The sequence below is a fragment of the Cyanistes caeruleus genome, chromosome 30, assembly GCF_971803275.1.
Source record: "Cyanistes caeruleus chromosome 30, bCyaCae1.hap1.1, whole genome shotgun sequence".
Taxonomy (NCBI): domain Eukaryota; kingdom Metazoa; phylum Chordata; class Aves; order Passeriformes; family Paridae; genus Cyanistes; species Cyanistes caeruleus.
The window spans coordinates 2,524,499-2,547,682 of record NC_141730.1 but is presented as its reverse complement, the minus strand read 5'-3'; the positions used below and the strand labels follow the sequence as shown (position 1 = coordinate 2,547,682).

At 58.0% G+C, this 23,184-nt stretch overlaps 1 protein-coding gene and 1 long non-coding RNA gene across 10 annotated transcripts; both read right to left on the bottom strand.

The window, feature by feature from the left end:
• Nucleotides 1–599: 599 nt before the first annotated feature.
• On the bottom strand, nt 600–21,659 carry NDUFS2 (NADH:ubiquinone oxidoreductase core subunit S2). Its single transcript, XM_086866429.1, has 14 exons — nt 21,513–21,659; nt 21,328–21,431; nt 20,044–20,234; nt 18,363–18,483; nt 18,133–18,245; nt 15,198–15,272; nt 11,823–11,900; nt 10,846–10,931; nt 7,680–7,799; nt 5,522–5,651; nt 3,899–3,994; nt 3,189–3,272; nt 1,522–1,579; nt 600–778 (listed from the first exon to the last, which is right to left on the bottom strand). Exons 1-14 carry the CDS (start codon nt 21,596–21,598, stop codon nt 741–743), a joined length of 1,380 nt encoding a protein of 459 aa, XP_086722555.1. The 5' UTR covers nt 21,599–21,659; the 3' UTR covers nt 600–740.
• LOC147648832 (uncharacterized) lies at nt 7,807–9,335 on the bottom strand. Of its 9 annotated transcripts, none has more exons than XR_015279942.1 (5): nt 8,780–9,335; nt 8,488–8,729; nt 8,187–8,396; nt 8,012–8,147; nt 7,807–7,973 (listed from the first exon to the last, which is right to left on the bottom strand). It is a non-coding gene; the product is annotated as an uncharacterized LOC147648832 (long non-coding RNA). The 9 variants fall into 9 exon arrangements; XR_015279946.1 differs by having other exon boundaries at nt 8,488–8,999; nt 9,033–9,335; XR_015279948.1 differs by having other exon boundaries at nt 8,488–9,189; nt 9,229–9,335.
• Nucleotides 21,660–23,184: the final 1,525 nt, after the last annotated feature.

Below are 23,184 nucleotides of genomic sequence, written 5' to 3'. Positions count from 1 at the left end.
CAAACTGGGACAGGGACCCCAAACTGGGACAGAGCCCCCCCAAACTGGGACAGGGACCCCCCAAACTGGGGGAAGGGGGGGCACAAAGGGGACTCGGAGCTCAGGACCCGAATTTGTCTTTATTGGGCTGGAAATTGGGGTGGGGGGGACCCCAAAACTGGGGGGGGACCCCAGAATTGGGGATCCGGAAGTTGGGGACCCCCCCTCATCGATCGACCTCCCCAAACACGATGTCCTGGGTGCCTGCGGGGGAAACTGGGGTGAGGGGACCCCAAAAACGGGGAGAGGGACCCCAAAAATGGGGACAGGGACCCCAAAATTGGGGGGAGACCCCAAAATTGGGGACAGGGACCCCAAAAATGGGGACAGGGACCCCAAAATTGGGGGGAGAGACCCCAAAATTGGGGGGAGACCCCAGAATTGGGGACAGGGACCCCCCAAACTGGGACTGAGCCCCCCCAAACTGGGACAGGGACCCCCCAAACTGGGACAGGGACCCCCAAACTGGGACAGGACCCCCAAACTGGGACAGGGACCCCCCAAACTGGGACAGGGACCCCCAAACTGGGGGAAGGGGGGGCACAAAGGGCACTCGGAGCTCAGGACCCGAATTTGTCTTTATTGGGCTGGAAATTGGGGTGGGGGGACCCCAAAACTGGGGGGGGGACCCCAAAATTCGGGGACCCCAAAACTGGAGGGGGGACCCCAAAATTTGGGATCCGGAAGTTGGGGACCCCCCCTCATCGATCGACCTCCCCAAACACGATGTCCTGGGTGCCTGCGGGGGAAACTGGGGTGAGGGGACCCCAAAAACGGGGAGAGACCCCAAAATTGGGGGGAGACCCCAAAATTGGGGAAAGGGACCCCCCAAACTGGGACAGGGACCCCCCCAAACTGGGACAGGGACCCCCCAAACTGGGACAGGGACCCCCCAAACTGGGACTGAGCCCCCCCAAACTGGGACAGGGACCCCCAAACTGGGACAGGGACCCCCCAAACTGGGACAGAGCCCCCCCAAACTGGGACTGAGCCCCCCCAAACTGGGACAGAGCCCCCCAAACTGGGACAGGGACCCCCCAAACTGGGACAGGGACCCCCAAACTGGGACAGGGACCCCAAACTGGGACTGAGCCCCCCAAACTGGGACAGGGACCCCCCAAACTGGGACAGAGCCCCCCCAAACTGGGACAGGGACCCCCCAAACTGGGACAGGGACCCCCAAACTGGGACAGGGACCCCCAAACTGGGACAGGGACCCCCCAAACTGGGACAGAGCCCCCCCAAACTGGGACAGGGACCCCCAAACTGGGACAGGGACCCCCCAAACTGGGACAGGGACCCCCAAACTGGGACAGGGACCCCCCCAAACTGGGACAGGGACCCCCAAACTGGGACAGGGACCCCCCAAACTGGGACAGGGACCCCAAACTGGGACTGAGCCCCCCCAAACTGGGACAGGGACCCCCCAAACTGGGACAGGGACCCCCAAACTGGGACAGGGACCCCCAAACTGGGACCCACCGATGATGGCCACCACGTCTGCCAGCATGTGACCCTGGGACATCCTGTCCAGCCCCGCCTGCTCGTTAACAAACGCTAATTAGTCACAATTAACCCAAGGGGAACCCCAATTAACACACGGGGACCCCCAATTAACACACAGGGACCCCTAATTAACACCAAGGGACCCCAATTTACATCCAGGGACCTCTAATTAACCCAAATTAACCACCAGGGACCCCCAATTAACACCCAGGGACCCCAATTAACCCAAATTAACCCAAATTAACCACCAGGGACCCCCAGTTAACACATGGGGACCCCCAATTAACACCCAGGGACCCCAATTAACACCCAGGGACCCCCCATTAACACACAGGGGCCTCTAATTAACACACAGCGACCCCTAATTAACCACCAGGGACCCCAATTAATCCCAATTAACACCCAGGGACCCCTAATTAACCACCAGGGACCCCCAATTAACCACCAGGGACCCCCAATTAACCCAAATTAACCATCAGGGACCCCCAATTAACACCCAGGGACCCCTAATTAACCACCAGGGACCCCCAATTAACACACAGGGACCTCTAATTAACCCAAATTAACCACCAGGGACCCCCAATTAACCACCAGGGACCCCAATTAACACCCAGGGACCCCAATTAACCCAAATTAACCCAAATTAACCACCAGGGACCCCCAATTAACCACCAGGGACCCCCAATTAACACACAGGGACCCCCAATTAACACCCAGGGACCCCTAATTAACCACCAGGGACCCCAATTAACCCAAATTAACCACCAGGGACCCCAATTAACACCAAGGGACCCCTAATTAACACCCAGGGACCCCTAATTAACCACCAGGGACCCCTAATTAACCAGCAGGGACCCCCAATTAACACACAGGGACCCCAATTAACCCCAATTAACCCAAATTAACCACCAGGGACCCCCAATTAACCCCAATTAACCCACAGGGACCCCAATTAACCCAAATTAACCCTAATTAACCCACGGGGACCCCCAATTAACACCCAATTAACCCCCAGGGACCCAAATTAACCCAAATTAATCCCCAGGGACCCCAATTAACCCAAATTAACCCAAATTAACCCCCAGGGACCCCAATTAACCCCCAGGAGTTAATTACCCTCAACATCCCCCATCAGCAACGCACCCATAGGGACCTCCCCAGTGTCCCCAAAGTGTCCCCAAAGTGTCCCCAAAGTGTCCCCCCAGGTGTCCCCAGGTGTCCCCAGGTGTCCCCAAATGTCCCCAGGTGTCCCCAAATGTCCCCAAAGTGTCCCCAAATGTCCCCCCAGGTGTCCCCAATGTCCCCAGGTGTCCCCAGGTGTCCCCAGGTGTGTCCCCAGTGTCCCCCCAGCTGTCCCCAGGTGTCCCCAGGTGTCCCCAGGTGTCCCCAGGTGTGTCCCCAGGTGTCCCCAATGTCCCCAGCTGTCCCCAGGTGTCCCCAATGTCCCCAGGTATCCCCAGGTGTGTCCCCAGGTGTCCCCAATGTCCCCCCAGGTGTCCCCAATGTCCCCAATGTCCCCCCAGGTGTCCCCAATGTCCCCAGGTGTGTCCCCAGGTGTCCCCAATGTCCCCAGGTGTATCCCCAGGTGTGTCCCCAGGTGTCCCCAGTGTCCCCAGGTGTCCCCAGGTGTCCCCAGGCCGTACCAGGTGAGCGAATCCGGGCGCTTTGATCTTGCAGCGATAGGGGCGGCTGCTGCCATCGGACACCAGGTACACCCCAAACTCACCCTGGGGACACGGGGACAGTGTGGGGACAGGGTTGGGGACACAGGGACAGGGTTGGGGACAGGGTTGGGGACAGGTCTGGGGACACGGGGACAGGGTTGGGGACAGGGTGGGGGCGGCTGCTGCCATCGGACACCAGGTACACCCCAAACTCACCCTGGGGACACGGGGACAGCACGGGGACAGGGTGGGGACAGGGTGGGGACAGGGTTGGGGACACAGGGACAGGGTTGGGGACAGGGTTGGGGACACAGGGACAGGGTTGGGGACAGGGTTGGGGACACAAAGACAGGGCTGGGGACGGAAGGACAGGGCTGGGGACAAGGTTGGGGACAGGGTTGGGGACAGGTCTGGGGACAGGTCTGGGGACACAAGGACAGGGTTGGGGACAGGCTCGGGGACACAGGGACAGGGCTGGGGACACAGGGACAGGGTTGGGGACAGGGTTGGGGACAGGGTTGGGGACACAGGGACAGGGTTGGGGACAGAGTTGGGGACACAGGGACAGGGTTGGGGACAGGGTTGGGGACAGGGCTGGGGACAGGGCTGGGGACAGGCTCGGGGACACAGGGACAGGGTTGGGGACAGGGTTGGGGACAGGCTCGGGGACACAGGGACAGAAGTGTCACCTTGGGGGCCTCGATGGCCGTGTAGGTGGCCCCGGGTGGCACCTGGTAGCCCTCGGTGTAGAGCTTGAAGTGATGGATCAGGGACTCCATGGACGTCTGTGGGGACACGGCTGTCACCTGTCACCTGTGTCACCTGTCACCTGTCACCTGTCACCTGTGTCACCTGTGCCACCTGTGTCACCTGTGTCACGTGTCACCTGTGTCACCTGTGTCACCTGTGTCACCTGTGTCACCTGTGTCACCTGTCACCTGTGTCACCTGTCACCTGTCCTGAGTGTCACCTGTGTCACCTGTCACCTGTGTCACCTGTGTCACCTGTCACCTGTCACCTGTGTCACCTGTCACCTGTCCTGAGTGTCACCTGTGTCACCTGTGCCACCTGTCCTGAGTGTCACCTGTGTCACCTATCACCTGTGTCACCTGTCACCTGTCACCTGTCACCTGTGTCACCTGTCACCTGTCACCTGTGTCACCTGTCCTGAGTGTCACCTGTGTCACCTGTGTCACCTGTCACCTGTCACCTGTCACCTGTGTCACCTGTCACCTGTCACCTGTGTCACCTGTGTCACCTGTGTTACCTGTCACCTGTGTCACCTGTCACCTGTCCTGAGTGTCACCTGTGTCACCTGTGCCACCTGTCCTGAGTGTCACCTGTGTCACCTATCACCTGTGTCACCTGTCACCTGTCACCTGTCACCTGTGTCACCTGTCACCTGTCACCTGTGTCACCTGTCACCTGTGTCACCTGTGTCACCTGTGTCACCTGTCACCTGTCACCTGTGTCACCTGTCACCTGTGTCACCTGTCACCTGTCACCTGTGTCACCTGTGCCACCTGTGTCACCTGTCACCTGTCACCTGTGTCACCTGTGTCACCTGTGTCACCTGTGTCACCTGTCACCTGTGTCACCTGTGTCACCTGTCACCTGTCACCTGTGCCACCTGTGTCACCTCTGTCACCTCTGTCACCTGTGTCACCTGTGTCACCTGTCACCTGTCCTCCTGTCACCTGTCACCTGTGTCACCTGTGCCACCTGTGCCACCTGTGCCACCTGTGTCACCTGTCCTGAGTGTCACCTGTGCCACCTGTCCTGAGTGTCACCCGTGTCACCTGTGTCACCTGTCACCTGTCCTGAGTGTCACCTGTGTCACCTGTGCCACCTGTCAGTGTCACCTGTGTCACCTGTCCTCCTGTCACCTGTCACCTGTGTCACCTGTGTCACCTGTGTCACCTGTCCAGGTGTCACCACCCCTGGTGTCACCTGTCCTGGTGTCACCTCCTGTCCCGGTGTCACCTGTCCTGCTGTCACCCGTCCCGGTGTCACCTGCCCCGGTGTCCCCCGTCCCCGCGGGTGTCACCTGTCCTAGTGTCACCTATCCCGGTGTCACCTGTCCCGGTGTCACCTGTCCTGCTGTCACCTGTCCTGCTGTCACCTGTCCTGGTGTCACCTGTCACCTGCTGTCACCTGTCCTGCTGTCACCCGTCCCGGTGTCCCCCGTCCCCGCGGGTGTCACCTGTCCTAGTGTCACCTATCCCGGTGTCACCTGTCCCGGTGTCACCTGTCCTGCTGTCACCTGTCCTGCTGTCACCCGTCCCGGTGTCCCCCGTCCCCGCGGGTGTCACCTTCATCTCGGCGCGTTTCGGGGGTGACACTTTGGCGTCGTCCACCTTCACCTCCCCCGGCGGCATCTTGTTGAGGCACTGCAGGATGATCCTGAGCGACTGACGCATCTCCTCCACCCGGCACAGGTACCTGGGACAACGGGAACAACAACCGGACAACAATGGGAATGACAACCGGAACAACACCGGGAATAACGGGAGAAACCGGGAATGACACCGGGAATAACACCGGGAATTCTGGGGATCCTGAGCGACTGACGCAGCTCCTCCACCCGGCACAGGTACCTGACAGGACAACAACCGGAATGACAACCGGAACAACAACCGGAGTGACAACCGGAATAACAACGGGAATAACACCGGGAATTCTGGGAAAAGCCAGGAATAACACGGGGAATTCTGGGGATCCTGAGTGACTGACGCATCTCCTCCACCCGGCACAGGTACCTGGGAATGACAACCGGAATGACAACCGGAATGACACCGGGAATAACACTGGGAATGACACCGGGAATAACCGGGAATAACACTGGGAATAACACCGGGAATAACACCGGGAATTCTGGGGGTCCTGAGCGACTGACGCATCTCCTCCACCCGGCACAGGTACCTGGGAATGACAACCGGACAACAACCGGAATGACAACCGGAATGACAACGGGAATAACCGGGAATAACTGGGAATAACCGGGAAAAACACCGGGAAAAACTGGGAATGACACCGGGAATAACACCGGGAATTCTGGGGGTCCTGAGCGACTGACGCATCTCCTCCACCCAGCACAGGTACCTGACAGGAATATCGGGAATTCCCAGGGATCTGGGATCACCCCCAGGATCACCCCCGGGATCACACCCAGGATCCAGGATCACTCCCAGGTTCTGGGATCACCCGCGGGATCAGTCCCGGGATCCGGGATCACTCCCGGGATCACTCCCAGGATCACTCCCAGGATCCAGGATCACTCCCAGGTTCTGGGATCACTCCCGGGATCCGGGATCACTCCCAGAATCACTCCCAGGATCACTCCCAGGATCACTCCAAGGATCTGGGATCACCCCCAGAATCACTCCCAGGATCACCCCCAGGATCTGGGATCACTCCCAGGATCACTCCCGGGATCACCCCCAGGATCACTCCCGGGATCACCCCCAGGATCACTCCCAGGATCCAGGATCACTCCAAGGATCTGGGATCACTCCTGGGATCACTCCTGGAATCACTCCCAGAATCACTCCCGGAATCACCCCAAGGATCCAGGATCACTCCCAGGATCATTCCCGGGATCAGGAATCACTCCCAGGATCACTCCCAGGATCACTCCCGGGATCACCCCCAGGATCACTCCAAGGATCCGGGATCACTCCCGGGATCACCCCCAGGATCACTCCCGGGATCAGGAATCACTCCCGGGATCACTCCCGGGATCACCCCCAGGATCACTCCCGGGATCACCCCCAGGATCACTCCAAGGATCCAGGATCACTCCCAGGATCATTCCCGGGATCAGGAATCACTCCCAGGATCACTCCCAGGATCACTCCCAGGATCACTCCCGGGATCACCCCCAGGATCACTCCAAGGATCCGGGATCACCCCCAGGATCACTCCAAGGATCCGGGATCACCCCCAGGATCACTCCAAGGATCCAGGATCACTCCCGGGATCACCCCCAGGATCCGGGATCACCCCCAGGATCACTCCCGGGATCCAGGATCACTCCCGGGATCACCCCCAGGATCACCCCCAGGATCACCCCCAGGATCACTCCCGGGATCACCCCCAGGATCACTCCCGGGATCACCCCCAGGATCAGGAATCACCCCAAGGATCCGGGATCACTCCCGGGATCACCCCCAGGATCCGGGATCACTCCCAGGATCACTCCCGGGATCCAGGATCACTCCCGGGATCACTCCCGGGATCACCCCCAGGATCGCCCCCAGGATCTGGGATCACTCCCGGGATCACCCCCAGGATCACTCCCGGGATCACCCCCAGGATCACTCCCAGGATCACTCCCGGGATCAGGAATCACCCCCAGGATCACTCCCAGGATCACCCCCAGGATCACCCCCAGGATCACTCCGGGCTCCAGGAGCACCCCAGCCCCGGGACCCCCCTGTCCCCCCGCGCCGTGCCCAGGTGTGTCCGTACCTGTCGTAGCAGTCGCCGCGGGAGCCGATGGGGACGTCGAACTCCAGCTCTGCGTAGGCGTCGTACGGCTGAGCCTTGCGCAGGTCCCAGCGGATCCCGGAGCCGCGCAGCATCACCCCGCTGGGAGCCCAAAAACATACCTGAGACACACCTGAGATACACCTGAACCACACCTGGCACACCTGAGATACACCTGAGATACACCTGGCACAGCATCACCCCGCTGGGAGCCCAAAAACACACCTGAGACACACCTGAGATACACCTGGCACACCTGAGATACACCTGAGACACCTGAGATACCTGAGATACACCTGAGACACACATGGCACACTTGGTACAGCATCACCCCGCTGGGAGCCCAAAAACACACCTGAGACACACCTGAGATACACCTGAGATACACCTGAGATACACCTGAGACACCTGAGATACCTGAGATACACCTGAGATACACCTGAGACACACCTGGCACAGCATGACCCTGCTGGGAGCCCAAAAACACACCTGAGACACACCTGAGATACACCTGAGATACACCTGAGATACACCTGAGACACACCTGAGATACACCTGGTACAGCATCACCCCGCTGGGAGCCCAAAAACACACCTGAGACACACCTGAGATACACCTGAGATACACCTGAGATACACCTGAACCACACCTGGTACAGCATCACCCCGCTGGGAGCCCAAAAACACACCTGAGACACACCTGGCACACCTGAGACACACCTGAGATACACCTGAGACACCTGAGACACCTGAGACACACCTGAGATACACCTGAGATAAACCTGGCACACCTGAGATACACCTGGCACACCTGAGATACACCTGGCACACCTGAGATACACCTGAGATACACCTGGTACAGCATCACCCCGCTGGGAGCCCAAAAACACACCTGAGACACACCTGAGATACACCTGAGATACACCTGAGACACACCTGAGATACCTGAGATACACCTGAGATACACCTGAGATACACCTGAGATACACCTGAGATACACCTGAGATACACCTGAGATACACCTGAGACACACCTGGCACAGCATCACCCTGCTGGGAGCCCAAAAACACACCTGAGACACACCTGAGATACACCTGAGACACACCTGACATACACCTGGCACAGCATCACCCCGCTGGGAGCCCAAAAACACACCTGAGACACACCTGAGACACACCTGAGACACACCTGAGATACACCTGAGGTACACCTGAACCACACCTGGTACAGCATCACCCCACTGGGAGCCCGGAAATGGCATGTGAGATACACCTGAGACACCTGAGATACACCTGAGATACACCTGAGACACACCTGAGACACACCTGAGACACACCTGAGATACACCTGAGACACACCTGAGACACCTGAGACACACCTGAGATACACCTGAACCACACCTGGTACAGCATCACCCCACTGGGAGCCCAAAAACGGCACGTGAGACACACCTGAGACACCTGAGATACACCTGAGACACACCTGAGATACACCTGGTACAGCATCACCCCGCTGGGAGCCCAAAAACACACCTGAGACACACCTGGCACACCTGAGACACACCTGAGACACACCTGAGACACCTGAGACACACCTGAGATACACCTGGCACACCTGAGACACACCTGAGACACACCTGGGCACACCTGGCACACCTGGGCACACCTGGCACACCTGTCAGCACACCTGGCACACCTGGGCACACCTGTCAGCACACCTGTCACACCTGTCAGCACACCTGGCACACCTGTCAGCACACCTGTCAGCACACCTGGCACACCTGTCAGCACACCTGTCACACCTGTCAGCACACCCAGCACACCTGTCAGCACACCTGTCAGCACACCTGGCACACCTGGCACACCTGGGCACACCTGGCACACCTGTCAGCACACCTGGCACACCTGGGCACACCTGGCACACCTGTCAGCACACCTGGCACACCTGTCAGCACAGCTGTCAGCACACCTGGCACACCTGTCAGCACACCTGGCACACCTGTCAGCACACCTGTCAGCACACCTGGGCACACCTGTCAGCACACCTGGCACACCTGGCACACCTGTCAGCACACCCGGCACACCTGTCAGCACACCTGTCACACCTGTCAGCACACCTGGCACACCTGTCAGCACACCTGTCAGCACACCTGGCACACCTGTCAGCACACCTGGGCACACCTATCAGCACACCTGGCACACCTGTCAGCACACCTGGCACACCTGTCAGCACACCTGTCAGCACACCTGGGCACACCTATCAGCACACCTGGCACACCTGTCAGCACACCTGGCACACCTGTCAGCACACCTGGCACACCTGGCAGCACACCTGGCAGCACACCTGGGCACACCTGGCACACCTGTCAGCACACCTGTCAGCACACCTGGCACACCTGTCAGCACACCTGGCACACCTGTCAGCACACCTGGGCACACCTGGCACACCTGTCAGCACACCTGGCACATCTGTCAGCACACCTGTCAGCACACCTGTCAGCACACCTGTCAGCACACCTGTCAGCACACCTGGCACACCTGTCAGCACACCTGTCAGCACACCTGGCACACCTGTCAGCACACCCGGCACACCTGGCACACCTGGCAGCACACCTGTCAGCACACCCGGCACACCTGTCAGCACACCTGGGCACACCTGTCAGCACACCTGTCAGCACACCTGGGCACACCTGTCAGCACACCTGGCAAACCTGTCAGCACACCTGGCACACCTGGCACACCTGTCAGCACACCTGGCACACCTGGGCACACCTGTCAGCACACCTGGGCACACCTGTCAGCACACCCGGCACACCTGGCACACCTGTCAGCACACCTGTCAGCACACCTGTCAGCACACCTGTCAGCACACCTGGCACACCTGTCAGCACACCTGGGCACACCTGTCAGCACACCTGTCAGCACACCTGGCACACCTGTCAGCACACCTGTCAGCACACCTGGCACACCTGTCAGCACACCTGTCAGCACACCTGTCAGCACACCTGTCAGCACACCTGGCACACCTGTCAGCACACCTGGGCACACCTGGCACACCTGTCAGCACACCTGTCAGCACACCTGTCAGCACACCTGGGCACACCTGGCACACCTGGGCACACCTGGCACACCTGTCAGGCGCTGCCTCACCTGAAGCCGTAGTTCAGCGCCTCCTCGGCCGTGATGACGCCGATGTCCACGGTGCGATTCTTCCAGATGCGGTTGTTGGTCAACATCTGGAGCAGAGCAGGGTGTCAGGCACACCTGGGCACACCTGGGCACACCTGGGGACAGCTGGGCACACCTGGGGACAGCTGGGGACAGCTGGGATACACCTGGGATACACCTGAGTACACCTGGGCACACCTGGGGCACACCTGGGGCACACCTGGGCACACCTGGGCACACCTGGGGACAGCTGGGGACAGCTGGGATACACCTGGGCACACCTGGGACACACCTGGGGACAGCTGGGATACACCTGGGCACACCTGGGACACACCTGGGGACACCTGGTCACACCTGGTCACACCTGGGACACACCTGGGGACAGCTGGGGACACACCTGGGCACACCTGGGGACACCTGGGGACACCTGGGCACACCTGGGGACAGCTGGGGACAGCTGGGGACACCTGGGATACACCTGGGATACACCTGGGCACACCTGGGATACACCTGGGGACACCTGGGGGACACCTGAGGACACCTGGGATACACCTGCGCACACCTGGGGCACACCTGGGGCACACCTGGGGCACACCTGGGGACAGCTGGGGACAGCTGGGCACACCTGGGCACACCTGGGGCACACCTGGGATACACCTGGGGACACCTGGGGGACACCTGAGGACACCTGGGATACACCTGGGCACACCTGGGGCACACCTGAGCACACCTGGGCACACCTGGGCACACCTGGGGCACACCTGGGGCACACCTGAGCACACCTGGGCACACCTGGGCACACCTGGGATACACCTGGGGACACCTGGGGGACACCTGAGGACACCTGGGATACACCTGCGCACACCTGGACACACCTGGGCACCACCTGGGCACACCTGGGCACACCTGGGCACACCTGGGCACACCTGAGCACACCTGATTCCCGCGTTCCCGCTCACCTCCTCCACCTCGTCGATCCGGATGGAAAAGTTCTTTGCAAACTCGTAAATGTCGTCCATGAGCCCCAGGGGCAGGTCCTGACACAGGTGGGACAGGTGGGACAGGTGAGGGACAGGTGAGACAGGTGGGACAGGACAGGTGGGACAAGTCAGGAACAGGTGAGGGACAGGTGAGACAGGTGAGGGACAGGTGAGGGACAGGTGGGACAGGTGGGACAGGGACAGGTGAGGGACAGATGGGACAGGTGAGGGACAGGTGAGGGACAGGTGGGACAGGTGAGGGACAGGTGAGGGACAGGTGGGACAGGTGAGGGACAGGTGAGGGACAGGTGAGGGACAGGTGGGACAGGTGAGGGACAGGTGAGGGACAGGTGGGACAGGTGAGGGACAGGTGAGGGACAGGTGAGGGACAGGTGGGACAGGTGAGGGACAGGTGGGACAGGTGAGGGGACAGGTGAGGGACAGGTGAGACAGGTGAGGGACAGGTGAGACAGGTGGGACAGGGACAGGTGAGGGACAGATGGGACAGGTGAGGGACAGGTGAGGGACAGGTGGGACAGGTGAGGGACAGGTGGGACAGGTGAGACAGGTGAGGGACAGGTGAGAGACAGGAGAGAGACAGGTGAGGGACAGGTGAGGGACAGGAGAGAGAAAGGTGAGGGACAGGTGAGGGACAGGTGAGACAAGGACAGGTGAGGGACAGGTGAGGGACAGGTGAGGGACAGGTGGGACAGGTGAGACAGGTGAGACAGGAGACAGGTGAGACAGGTGAGACAGGTGAGACAGGTGAGACAGGAGACAGGTGAGACAGGTGAGACAGGTGAGGGACAGGTGAGAGACAGGAGAGAGACAGGTGAGGGACAGGTGAGACAAGGACAGGTGAGACAAGGACAGGTGAGACAAGGACAGGTGAGGGACAGGTGAGGGACAGGTGAGGGACAGGTGAGAGACAGGTGAGGGACAGGTGAGGGACAGGTGAGAGACAGGTGAGACAGGTGAGACAGGAGACAGGTGAGACAGGTGAGACAGGTGGGACAGGTGAGACAGGACAGGTGAGGGACAGGTGAGGGACAGGTGGGACAGGTGAGACAAGGACAGGTGAGGGACAGGTGAGGGACAGGTGAGGGACAGGTGGGACAGGTGAGACAGGTGAGACAGGAGACAGGTGAGGCAGGTGAGACAGGTGGGACAGGTGAGACAGGACAGGTGAGGGACAGGTGAGGGACAGGTGGGACAGGTGAGACAAGGACAGGTGAGGGACAGGTGAGGGACAGGTGAGGGACAGGTGGGACAGGTGAGACAGGTGAGACAGGAGACAGGTGAGGCAGGTGAGACAGGTGGGACAGGAGACAGGTGAGACAGGTGAGACAGGTGGGACAGGAGACAGGTGAGACAGGTGAGACAGGTGGGACAGGTGAGACAGGACAGGTGAGGGACAGGTGAGGGACAGGTGAGGGACAGGTGGAACAGGGACAGGTGAGACAGGTGAGATTGGTGCATCCCCAGGAATGGGACTCCCAGGAAATGACAATCCCAGGGAATGGGGGATCCAGGGAACACGGATCCCAGGGAACGCAGATCCAGGGAACGGGGGATCCCGGGAACAGGGAGATCCCAGGAACGTGGATCCCATGGAACACGGATCCCATGGAATGGGGAATCCCGGGGAACACGGATCCCAGGGAATGGGGGATCCCAGGGAATGGGGGATCCCAGGGAACACGGATCCCAGGAATGTGGATCCCGGGAACGGGGAGATCCCAGGAACGCGGATCCCATGGAACACGGATCCCATGGAACACGGATCCCGGGAAACACGGATCCCGGGGAATGGGGGATCCCAGGGAATGGGGGATCCCAGGGAACACGGATCCCGGGAACACGGATCCCAGGGAACGGGGGATCCAGGGAATGGGGGATCCCGGGGAACACGGATCCCGGGAACACGGATCCCAGGGAACACGGATCCCATGGAATGGGGGATCCTGGGAAACATGGATCCCGGGGAATGGGGAATCCCAGGGAACACGGATCCCATGGAATGGGGGATCCCAGGGAATGGGGATCCTGGGAATAGGGAGATCCCAGGAATGTGGATCCCAGGAACACGGATCCCGGGAACGGGGAGATCCCATGGAATGGGGGATCCCAGGGAACACAGATCCCATGGAATGGGGGATCCCAGGGAACACGGATCCCAGGGAACACAGATCCCATGGAATGGGGGATCCCAGGGAACACGGATCCCAGGGAATGGGGGATCCCAGGGAATGGGGGATCCCAGGGAATGGGGGATCCCAGGGAATGGGGGATCCCAGGGAACACGGATCCCAGGGAATGGGGGATCCCAGGGAACACGGATCCTGGGAAACACGGATCCCAGGGAATGGGGGATCCCGGGGAACACGGATCCTGGGAAACACGGATCCCAGGGAATGGGGGATCCCGGGGAACACGGATCCCAGGGAATGGGGGATCCCAGGGAATGGGGGATCCCGGGAACAGGGGGATCCCGGGAAGGCAGCCCCTCCTCACCTGGTGCACGCCGCCGGGCCGCACGTACGCCGCGTGCATCCGCGATCCCGGGGAACACGGATCCCGGGGAATGGGGGATCCCGGGAAACACGGATCCCGGGGAATGGGGGATCCCAGGGAACACAGATCCCAGGAACACGGATCCCGGGAAACACGGATCCCATGGAATGGGGGATCCCAGGGAACACGGATCCCAGGGAATGGGGGATCCCGGGGAACACGGATCCCAGGGAATGGGGGATCCCAGGGAATGGGGGATCCCAGGGAATGGGGGATCCCAGGGAATGCAGATCCCAGGGAATGGGGGATCCCAGGGAATGGGGGATCCCATGGAATGGGGGATCCCGGGAACAGGGAGATCCCGGGAAGGCAGCCGCTCCTCACCTGGTGCACGCCGCCGGGCCGCACGTACGCCGCGTGCATCCGCGATCCCGGGGAATGGGGGATCCCAGGGAATGGGGGATCCCGGGAAACACGGATCCCATGGAATGGGGGATCCCAGGGAATGGGGGATCCCAGGGAACACGGATCCCAGGGAACACGGATCCCAGGGAATGGGGGATCCCAGGGAATGGGGGATCCCAGGGAATGGGGAATCCCGGGGAATGCAGATCCCATGGAATGGGGGATCCCGGGAAGGCAGCCCCTCCTCACCTGGTGCACGCCGCCGGGCCGCACGTACGCCGCGTGCACCCGCGATCCCAGGGAACACGGATCCCAGGGAATGGGGGATCCCATGGAATGGGGGTTCCCGGGAAACACAGATCCCAGGGAATGGGGGATCCCGGGAAACACGGATCCCAGGGAATGGGGGATCCCGGGAAGGCAGCCGCTCCTCACCTGGTGCACGCCGCCGGGCCGCACGTACGCCGCGTGCATCCGCGCCCCCGACACGCGCTCGTAGAACTCGAACATCTGCGGGGGGAGACAAACACAGAGCGCTGACCCCCCCTGGACCCCCCAAATCCCAGAAATTCCCAAAAATTCCCAAAAAATTCCCCAAAAAATTCCCCCAAAAATCCCCAAAATAATCCCAAAAAATTCCCAAAAAAATTAAAAAAAATTCCCCCCCAAAATTCAAAAAAAACCCCCAAAATTCAAAAAAAATTCCCAAAAAATTCCCAAAAATTCCAAAAAAATTCCCAAAAAATTCCCAAAAATTCCAAAAAAAATCCCAAAAAATTCCCACAAAATCAAAAAAAATTCCCACAAAAAATTCCCAAAAATTCCAAAAAAATTCCAAAAAAATTCCCACAAAATTCCCAAAAATTCCCCAAAAAATTCCCCCAAAAAACCAAAAAAATTCCTCAAAAAATTCCCCAAAAAATCCCCAAAATTCAAAAAAACTCCCAAAAAATTCCCAAAAACCCCCCCAAAATTCCTCAAAAAATTCCCCCAAAAATCTCCAAAATTCCCCAAAAAACCCCCAAAATTCCCAAAAAATTACCAAAAAATCCCCCAAAATTCCCAAAAAACCCCCAAAATTCCCCCAAAAAATCCAAAAAAATTCCCAAAAATTCCCAAAAAATCCCCCCAAAATTCCCCAAAAAATTCCAAAAAAATTGTCAAAAAATTCCCAAAAATTCCCCAAAAAAACCCAAAAATTTCCCCAAAAATTCCCAAAAAACCCCCAAAATTCCCCAAAAAATTCCAAAAAAATTGTCAAAAAATTCCCAAAAATTCCCCAAAAAGCCCCAAAAAAATTCCCAAAAAATTCCCAAAAATTCCCCAAAAAAAACCCCAAAATTAAAAAAATCCCAAAAAAATTCCTCAAAAAATCCTCAAAAAATTGTCAAAAAAACCCCCAAAATTCCCAAAAAAATTCCCAAAAATTCCCCAAAAATTCCCAAATAAACCCCCAAAATTCCCCAAAAAATTCCAAAAAAATTCCTCAAAAAATCCAAAAAAATTACCAAAAAAACCTCCAAAATTCCCCAAAAAATTCCAAAAAAATTGTCAAAAAATTCCCAAAAATTCCCCAAAAAAATCCAAAAAAATCCCCGTACCTTCTCCCTCTCCTCGAACATCCAGAAGAACGGCGTCATGGCGCCGATGTCCAGCGCGTGCGTGGTCACCGCCATGATGGGGTTGCGCAACCACGCGATAGAACCCCCCAAATCCCAAAAAAACCCCCCAAAATTCCTCAAAAAATTCCAAAAAAATTCCCAAATAAACCCCCAAAATTCCCAAAAAAATTCCAAAAAAATCCTCAAAAAATTACCAAAAAAACCCCCAAAATTCCCAAAAAAATTCCAAAAAAATCCTCAAAAAATTACCAAAAAAAGCCCCAAAATTCACAAAAAAATTCCAAAAAAATCCCAAAAAATCCTCCAAAAATTACCAAAAAACCCCCAATATTCCCCAAAAAATTCCAAAAAAATTCCCAAAAAATCCCCAAAAATTCCCAAAAAAATCCAGAAAAATTCCCAAAAAATTCTCAAAAATTCCCAAAAAAATTCCAAAAAAATTGTCAAAAAATTCCCAAAAATTCCCCCAAAAAATCCAAAAAAATTCCCCAAAATTCCCCCAAAATTCCCCAAAAATTCCCAAAAATTCCCCCAAAAAATCCAAAAAAATCCCTGTACCTTCTCCCTCTCCTCGAACATCCAGAAGAACGGCGTCATGGCGCCGATGTCCAGCGCGTGCGTGGTCACCGCCATGATGGGGTTGCGCAACCACGCGATAGAACCCCCCAAATCCCAAAAAAACCCCCCAAAATTCCTCAAAAAATTCCAAAAAAATTCCCAAATAAACCCCCAAAATTCCCAAAAAAATTCCAAAAAAATCCTCAAAAAATTACCAAAAAAACCCCCAAAATTCCCAAAAAAATTCCAAAAAAATCCTCAAAAAATTACCAAAAAAAGCCCCAAAATTCACAAAAAAATTCCAAAAAAATCCCAAAAAATCCTCCAAAAATTACCAAAAAACCCCCAATATTCCCCAAAAAATTCCAAAAAAATTCCCAAAAAATCCCCAAAAATTCCCAAAAAAATCCAGAAAAATTCCCAAAAAATTCTCAAAAATTCCCAAAAAAATTCCAAAAAAATTGTCAAAAAATTCCCAAAAATTCCCCCAAAAAATCCAAAAAAATTCCCCAAAATTCCCCCAAAATTCCCCAAAAATTCCCAAAAATTCCCCCAAAAAATCCAAAAAAATCCCTGTACCTTCTCCCTCTCCTCGAACATCCAGAAGAACGGCGTCATGGCGCCGATGTCCAGCGCGTGCGTGGTCACCGCCATGATGGGGTTGAGCAACCACGCGATAGAACCCTCCAAATCCCAAAAAAACCCCCCAAAATTCCCCAAAAATTCCCCAAAAATTCCCAAATAAACCCCCAAAATTCCCAAGAAAATTCCAAAAAAATTCTTAAAAAAATCCTCAAAAAATTACCAAAAAAACCTCCAAAATTCACAAAAAAATTCCAAAAAAATCCCAAAAAATCCTCCAAAAATTACCAAAAAAACCCCAAAATTCCCCAAAAAATTCCAAAAAAATTGCCAAAAAATTCCCAAAAATTCCCAAAAAAAATCCAAAAAAATTCCCAAAAAATTCCCAAAAAAGCCTCAAAAAATTCCCAAATAAAACCCCAAAATTCCCAAAAAATCCCCAAAAAACCCAAAAAAATTCCCAAAAAATTCCCCAAAAACCCCCAAAATTCCCCAAAAAATTCCCCAAAAAATTCCCAAAAAATCCCCAAAAAAATCCCCCAAAAATCCCAAAAAATTCCCAAAAATTCCCCAAAATTCCCCAAAAAATTCCCAAAAAATCCCCGTACCTTCTCCCTCTCCTCAAACATCCAGAAGAACGGCGTCATGGCGCCGATGTCCAGCGCGTGCGTGGTCACCGCCATGATGTGGTTGAGCAGCCGCGTGATCTCGGCAAACAGAACTTGACCAGGAAAGGGGGGGGGGAGAAGAAAAAAACCCGATAAAAATCCGGGATAATCCCGGGAATTCCGGGTGTTTTTTTTCCCGGGAATGCCGTGGGGAAGGGAGGGGAGCTGACCTCGGATCCACTGTGCCCGCGGCGGGGGGCGGATGTTGAGGAGTTTCTCCACGGCCAGGGAATACGCCTGCTCGTTGCACATCATGGAGACGTAGTCCAGGCGGTCGAAATACGGGAGGGCCTGCGGGAAAACGGCAGGGAGAGGGGTGGGAATGGCGGGAATGGCGGGAAAACGGCAGGGAGAGGGTTGGGAATGGCGGGAATGGTGCGGGAATGGCGGGAAAACGGCAGGGAGAGGGTTGGGAATGGCGGGAATGGTGCGGGAATGGTGCAGGAATGGCGGGAAAACGGGAGGGAGAGGGTTGGGAATGGCGGGAAAACGGCAGGGAGAGGGTTGGGAATGGCGGGAATGGCGGGAAAACAGGAGGGAGAGGGTTGGGAATGGCGGGAATGGTGCGGGAATGGCGGGAAAACGGCAGGGAGAGGGTTGGGAATGGCGGGAATGGGGCGGGAATGGCGGGAAAACGGCAGGGAGAGGGTTGGGAATGGCGGGAATGGCGGGAAAACGGGAGGGAGAGGGTTGGGAATGGCGGGAATGGCGAGAAACAGGAAGGGAATGGTGCAGGAATGGCGGGAAAGGGTTTGAGAATGGCGGGAATGGTTTGGGAATGGCGGGAAAGGGTTGGGAATGGCAGGAAAAGCGGGAAGGGAAAGGTTTGGGGATGGCGGGAAAGGTGAGGGAATGGCGGGAATGGCGGGAATGGCGGGAATGGCAGGAATGGCGGGAAGGGAAAGGTTTGGGAATGGCGGGAATGGTTTGGGAATGGCGGGAATGGCAGGAAGGGAAAGGTTTGGGAATGGCGGGCAAATGGGAAGGGAAAGGTTTGGGAATGGCAGGAATGGTTTGGGAATGGGAAGGGAAAGGTTTGGGAATGCTGGGAATGGGAGGAGCGGCGCTGGGGTGGGGGGAAAGGTTGAGGTGGGAGCGGGGCAGAGAAGGGAAATGGAAGGTTCTGGAATGGGATCGGGGGATCCCAGGGAATGGGGATCCAGGGAATCCCAGGGAATGGGGATCCCAGGGAATGGGGATCCAGGGAATGGGGATCCAGGGAATGGGGATCCAGGGAATCCCAGGGAATGGGGATCCCAGGGAATGGGGATCCAGGGAATGGGGATCCAGGGAATGGGGATCCAGGGAATGGGGATCCAGGGAATGGGGATCCCAGGGAATGGGGATCCAGGGAATCCCAGGGAATGGTTTTGTACTCGATGAGTTTCTCGGTGCCGCGGTGCAGCAGCCCCAGGTGGGGGAATGGGATCTCAGGGATCCCAGGGATTGGGAATCAGAGGGAATGGGGATCCAGGGAATCTCAGGGATTGGGAATCCAGGGAAATGGGAATCCAGGGAATTCTGCTGTCACCTGCAGGTAGGTTTTGTACTCGATGAGTTTCTCGGTGCCGCGGTGCAGCAGCCCCACGTGGGTGGCACAGGGAAATGGGAACCCCAGGGAAATGGGAATCTCAGGGATTGGGAATCTCAGGGATTGGGAATCCAGGGAATTCCAGGGATTGGGAATTCTGCAGTCACCTGCAGGTAGGTTTTGTACTCGATGAGTTTCTCGGTGCCGCGGTGCAGCAGCCCCACGTGGGGGGCACAGGGAAATGGGAACCCCAGGGAATCTCAGGAAATGGGAATCCAGGGAATCTCAGGAATTAGGGATCCAGGGAATTGTGCAGTCACCTGCAGGTATGTTTTGTACTCGATGAGTTTCTCGGTGCCGCGGTGCAGCAGCCCCACGTGGGGGTCGCAGCGTTTCACCGTCTCCCCGCTCAGCTCCAGCACCAGCCGCAGGACCCCGTGAGCCGCCGGGTGCTGAGGCCCAAAGTTGATGGTGAGGCTGGAAACCTTCTTGTGAGCCAGGGGGTCCTTGTCTGGGGACATGGGGACACCGTCAGGGACAGCTCGGGGACACGGGGACAGCTTGGGGACATGGGGACACCATCAGGGACAGCTCAGGGACATGGGGACAGCTTGGGGACATGGGGACACCATCAGGGACAGCTCGGGGACATGGGGACAGGGACGTGGGGACACTGTTAGGGACAGCTCAGGGACATGGGGACATGGTCAGAGACATGGGGACAGGGACATGGGGACACTGTCAGGGACAGCTCGGGGACACCGTCAGGGACAGCTCAGGGACACAGGGACAGCTCGGGGACATGGGGACAGGGTCAGGGACATGGGGACAGCTCGGGGACAGCTCGGGGACACGGGGACAGCTCGGGGACATGGGGACACCGTCAGGGACAGCTCAGGGACATGGGGACAGCTCGGGGACACAGGGACAGCTCGGGGACACAGGGACATGGGGACAGGGACACAAGGACAGCTCAGGGACACAGGAACCCCAAATCCCCTGAGACCCCTCCTGAGCCCCCCAAAATCCCCTGAGACCCCTCCTGGGATCCCCCAAATCCCCTGAGACCCCTCCTGGGCCCCCCAAAGGCCTCAAGACCCCTCCTGGACCCCCCAAATCCCCCGAGACCCCTCCTGGGCCCCCCCAAAGGCCTCAAGACCCCTCCTGGACCCCCCAAATCCCCTGAGACCCCTCCTGGGATCCCCCAAATCCCCTGAGACCCCTCCTGGGATCCCCCAAAATCCTCTGAGACCCCTCCTGGGATCCCCCAAAATCCTCTGAGACCCCTCCTGGGGCCCCCCAAAGGCCTCAAGACCCCCCCCAAATGCCTCAAGACCCCTCCTGGACCCCCCAAATCCCCTGAGACCCCTCCTGGGCCCCCCAAAGGCCTCAAGACCCCCCCAAATCCCCTGAGACCCCTCCTGGGATCCCCCAAATCCCCCGAGACCCCTCCTGGGCCCCCCCAAAGGCCTCAAGACCCCCCCACATCCCCTCCCACCCCTCCCCAAGGCCTCGTCCTCCCCTCTCGGGACCCCCCGAACCCCTCAGGGCTCCTCCGCGCCCCTTCCCCGCCTCCTCCCCGGGGCTCCCCGCCGTGCCCTCACCGTTCCAGGGTGGCGGCACCCATTTCTCGGTGGCTTTGCTCGGGTACATGATGGCCCCGGCGAATTGCTGCGCCCACTCCATGTCCGGCTGCCACTGCCGCCACCTGCGGTACCGGCCCCGGTGAGCGCGGGGGAAACACCCATAACCTCCCCAGAGCCCCCCGCTGCATCCCCCGCGTTCTCACCGGGCCGGGGCCGGGCCCAGCCGAGCTCCCGCCGCCCTCAGCCCTGAGGGGCCGCGGAGCCGCCACAGCGCCCGCAGCGCCGCCATCGTGCCCTTGGTAAATGCGCATGCGCGGCGCCGCCATGTTGGCTACGGGCAGACGCCGCGCGCGCCGCCATGTTGGGTACGGGCGCACCCGCGCACCCGCAGCCTTTTGGCATTGCGCATGCGCAAAGCGAACACTGCGCTGCCGGGCAGGGGAGGCTGAGAGTGCCGCCATGTTGGTGTGGCCGTCATGGTGTCTTTGGCCGCTGCTGTGGGCGGGAAGGGAGGACGGAACGAGCGTCGCTTTGTGGGGTGGGGGCAGATGCGTCTCCATCCTGTGCTTGGCCGCGGCTGGGAACTGTAGGGGCGGCTAGGAGCGCCGCCATGATGGGTGTGGGCAGACGCATTGCGCATGCGCAGAACGCGCCAAGGCTGGAAAAAGACGCTGGTGCCGCCATGATGAGTGGGGCATATGCGTTGCGCATGCGCAGACGCGCCATGACGGGAAAAAAATCCTCTAGCGCCGCCATGATGGATGTGGGCAGACGCGTTGCGCATGCGCAGAGGCGCCAAGGGTGGAAAAGGCGCTGGTGCCGCCATGATGGGTGTGGGCATGTCCCTGTGTCCCCGTGTCCCTGTGTCCCCATGTCCCTCTGTCCGTCTCTCTATGTGCTCCATGTCCTTCTGTCCCCATGTCCCTGTGTCCCCATGTCCCTCTGTCCCCATGTCCCTGTGTCTCCATGCCCTTCATGTCCCCGTGTCCCTCTGTCCCCATGTCCTTCCTGTTCCCACATCTCCCCATGTCCTCTGTGTCCCCCTGTGTCCTTCACATCCCCGTGTCCTCCATGTCCCCATGTCCCTTTTCCTCGTGTCCTTTGTGTCCCTGTGTCCTCAGGTCTTTGTGTCCCCATATCTTCGTGTCCCTGTGTCCCCCTGTCCCTGTGTCCCCCTGTCCTTCCTGTTCCCAGAGCCCTGTTCCCATGTCTCCCCATGGTCTCTGTGTCCCCATGTCCCCATGGTCTCTGTGTCCCCATGTCCTTCACGTCCCCGCATCCTCCATGTCCCCATGTCCCTCTGTTCCCTTTTCCTCATGTCCTTCATGTCCTCCTGTCCCTCTGTCCCCGTGTCCTCAATGTCCCTGTGTCCCTTTTTTCTCGTGTCCTTTGTGTCCCAGTGTCCCCCTGTCCCCTGTCCCTGTGTCCCCTGTCCCTGTGTCCCCCTGTCCCCCTGTCCCCGTGTCCCGTCCCCGTGTCCCCCTGTCCCTGTGTCCCCATGTCCCTGTGTCCCTGTGTCCCCATGTCCCCGTGTCCCCCTGTCCCCGTGTCCCTGTGTCCCCGTGTCCCTGTGTCCCTGTGTCCCCGTGTCCCTGTGTCCCCATGTCCCCGTGTCCCCCTGTCCCGGTGTCCCCCTGTCCCTGTGTCCCCATGTCCCTGTGTCCCTGTGTCCCCATGTCCCCGTGTCCCCCTGTCCCCGTGTCCCCCTGTCCCTGTGTCCCTGTGTCCCCGTGTCCCTGTGTCCCCTGTCCCTGTGTCCCCCTGTCCCTGTGTCCTCCTGTCCCTGTGTCCCCATGTCCCCGTGTCCCTGTGTCCCCCTGTCCCCATGTCCCCACATCCACTGGGGTGCCACCACCGCCACCCAGTCCATTGTCC

Bases quoted from the DNA above. Each gene is read 5' to 3' on its own strand.
- NDUFS2 (XM_086866429.1), bottom strand. From the start codon at position 21,598: ATGGCGGCGCTGCGGGCGCTGTGGCGGCTCCGCGGCCCCTCAGGGCTG. The intron at 5,652-7,679 runs GTACGGACACAC...CCGTTGTCCCAG, and splicing joins CGCGGCGACTGCTACGACAG to GTACCTGTGCCGGGTGGAGG. The intron at 3,273-3,898 runs GTGACACTTCTG...CCGTGTCCCCAG, and splicing joins CGGCCATCGAGGCCCCCAAG to GGTGAGTTTGGGGTGTACCT.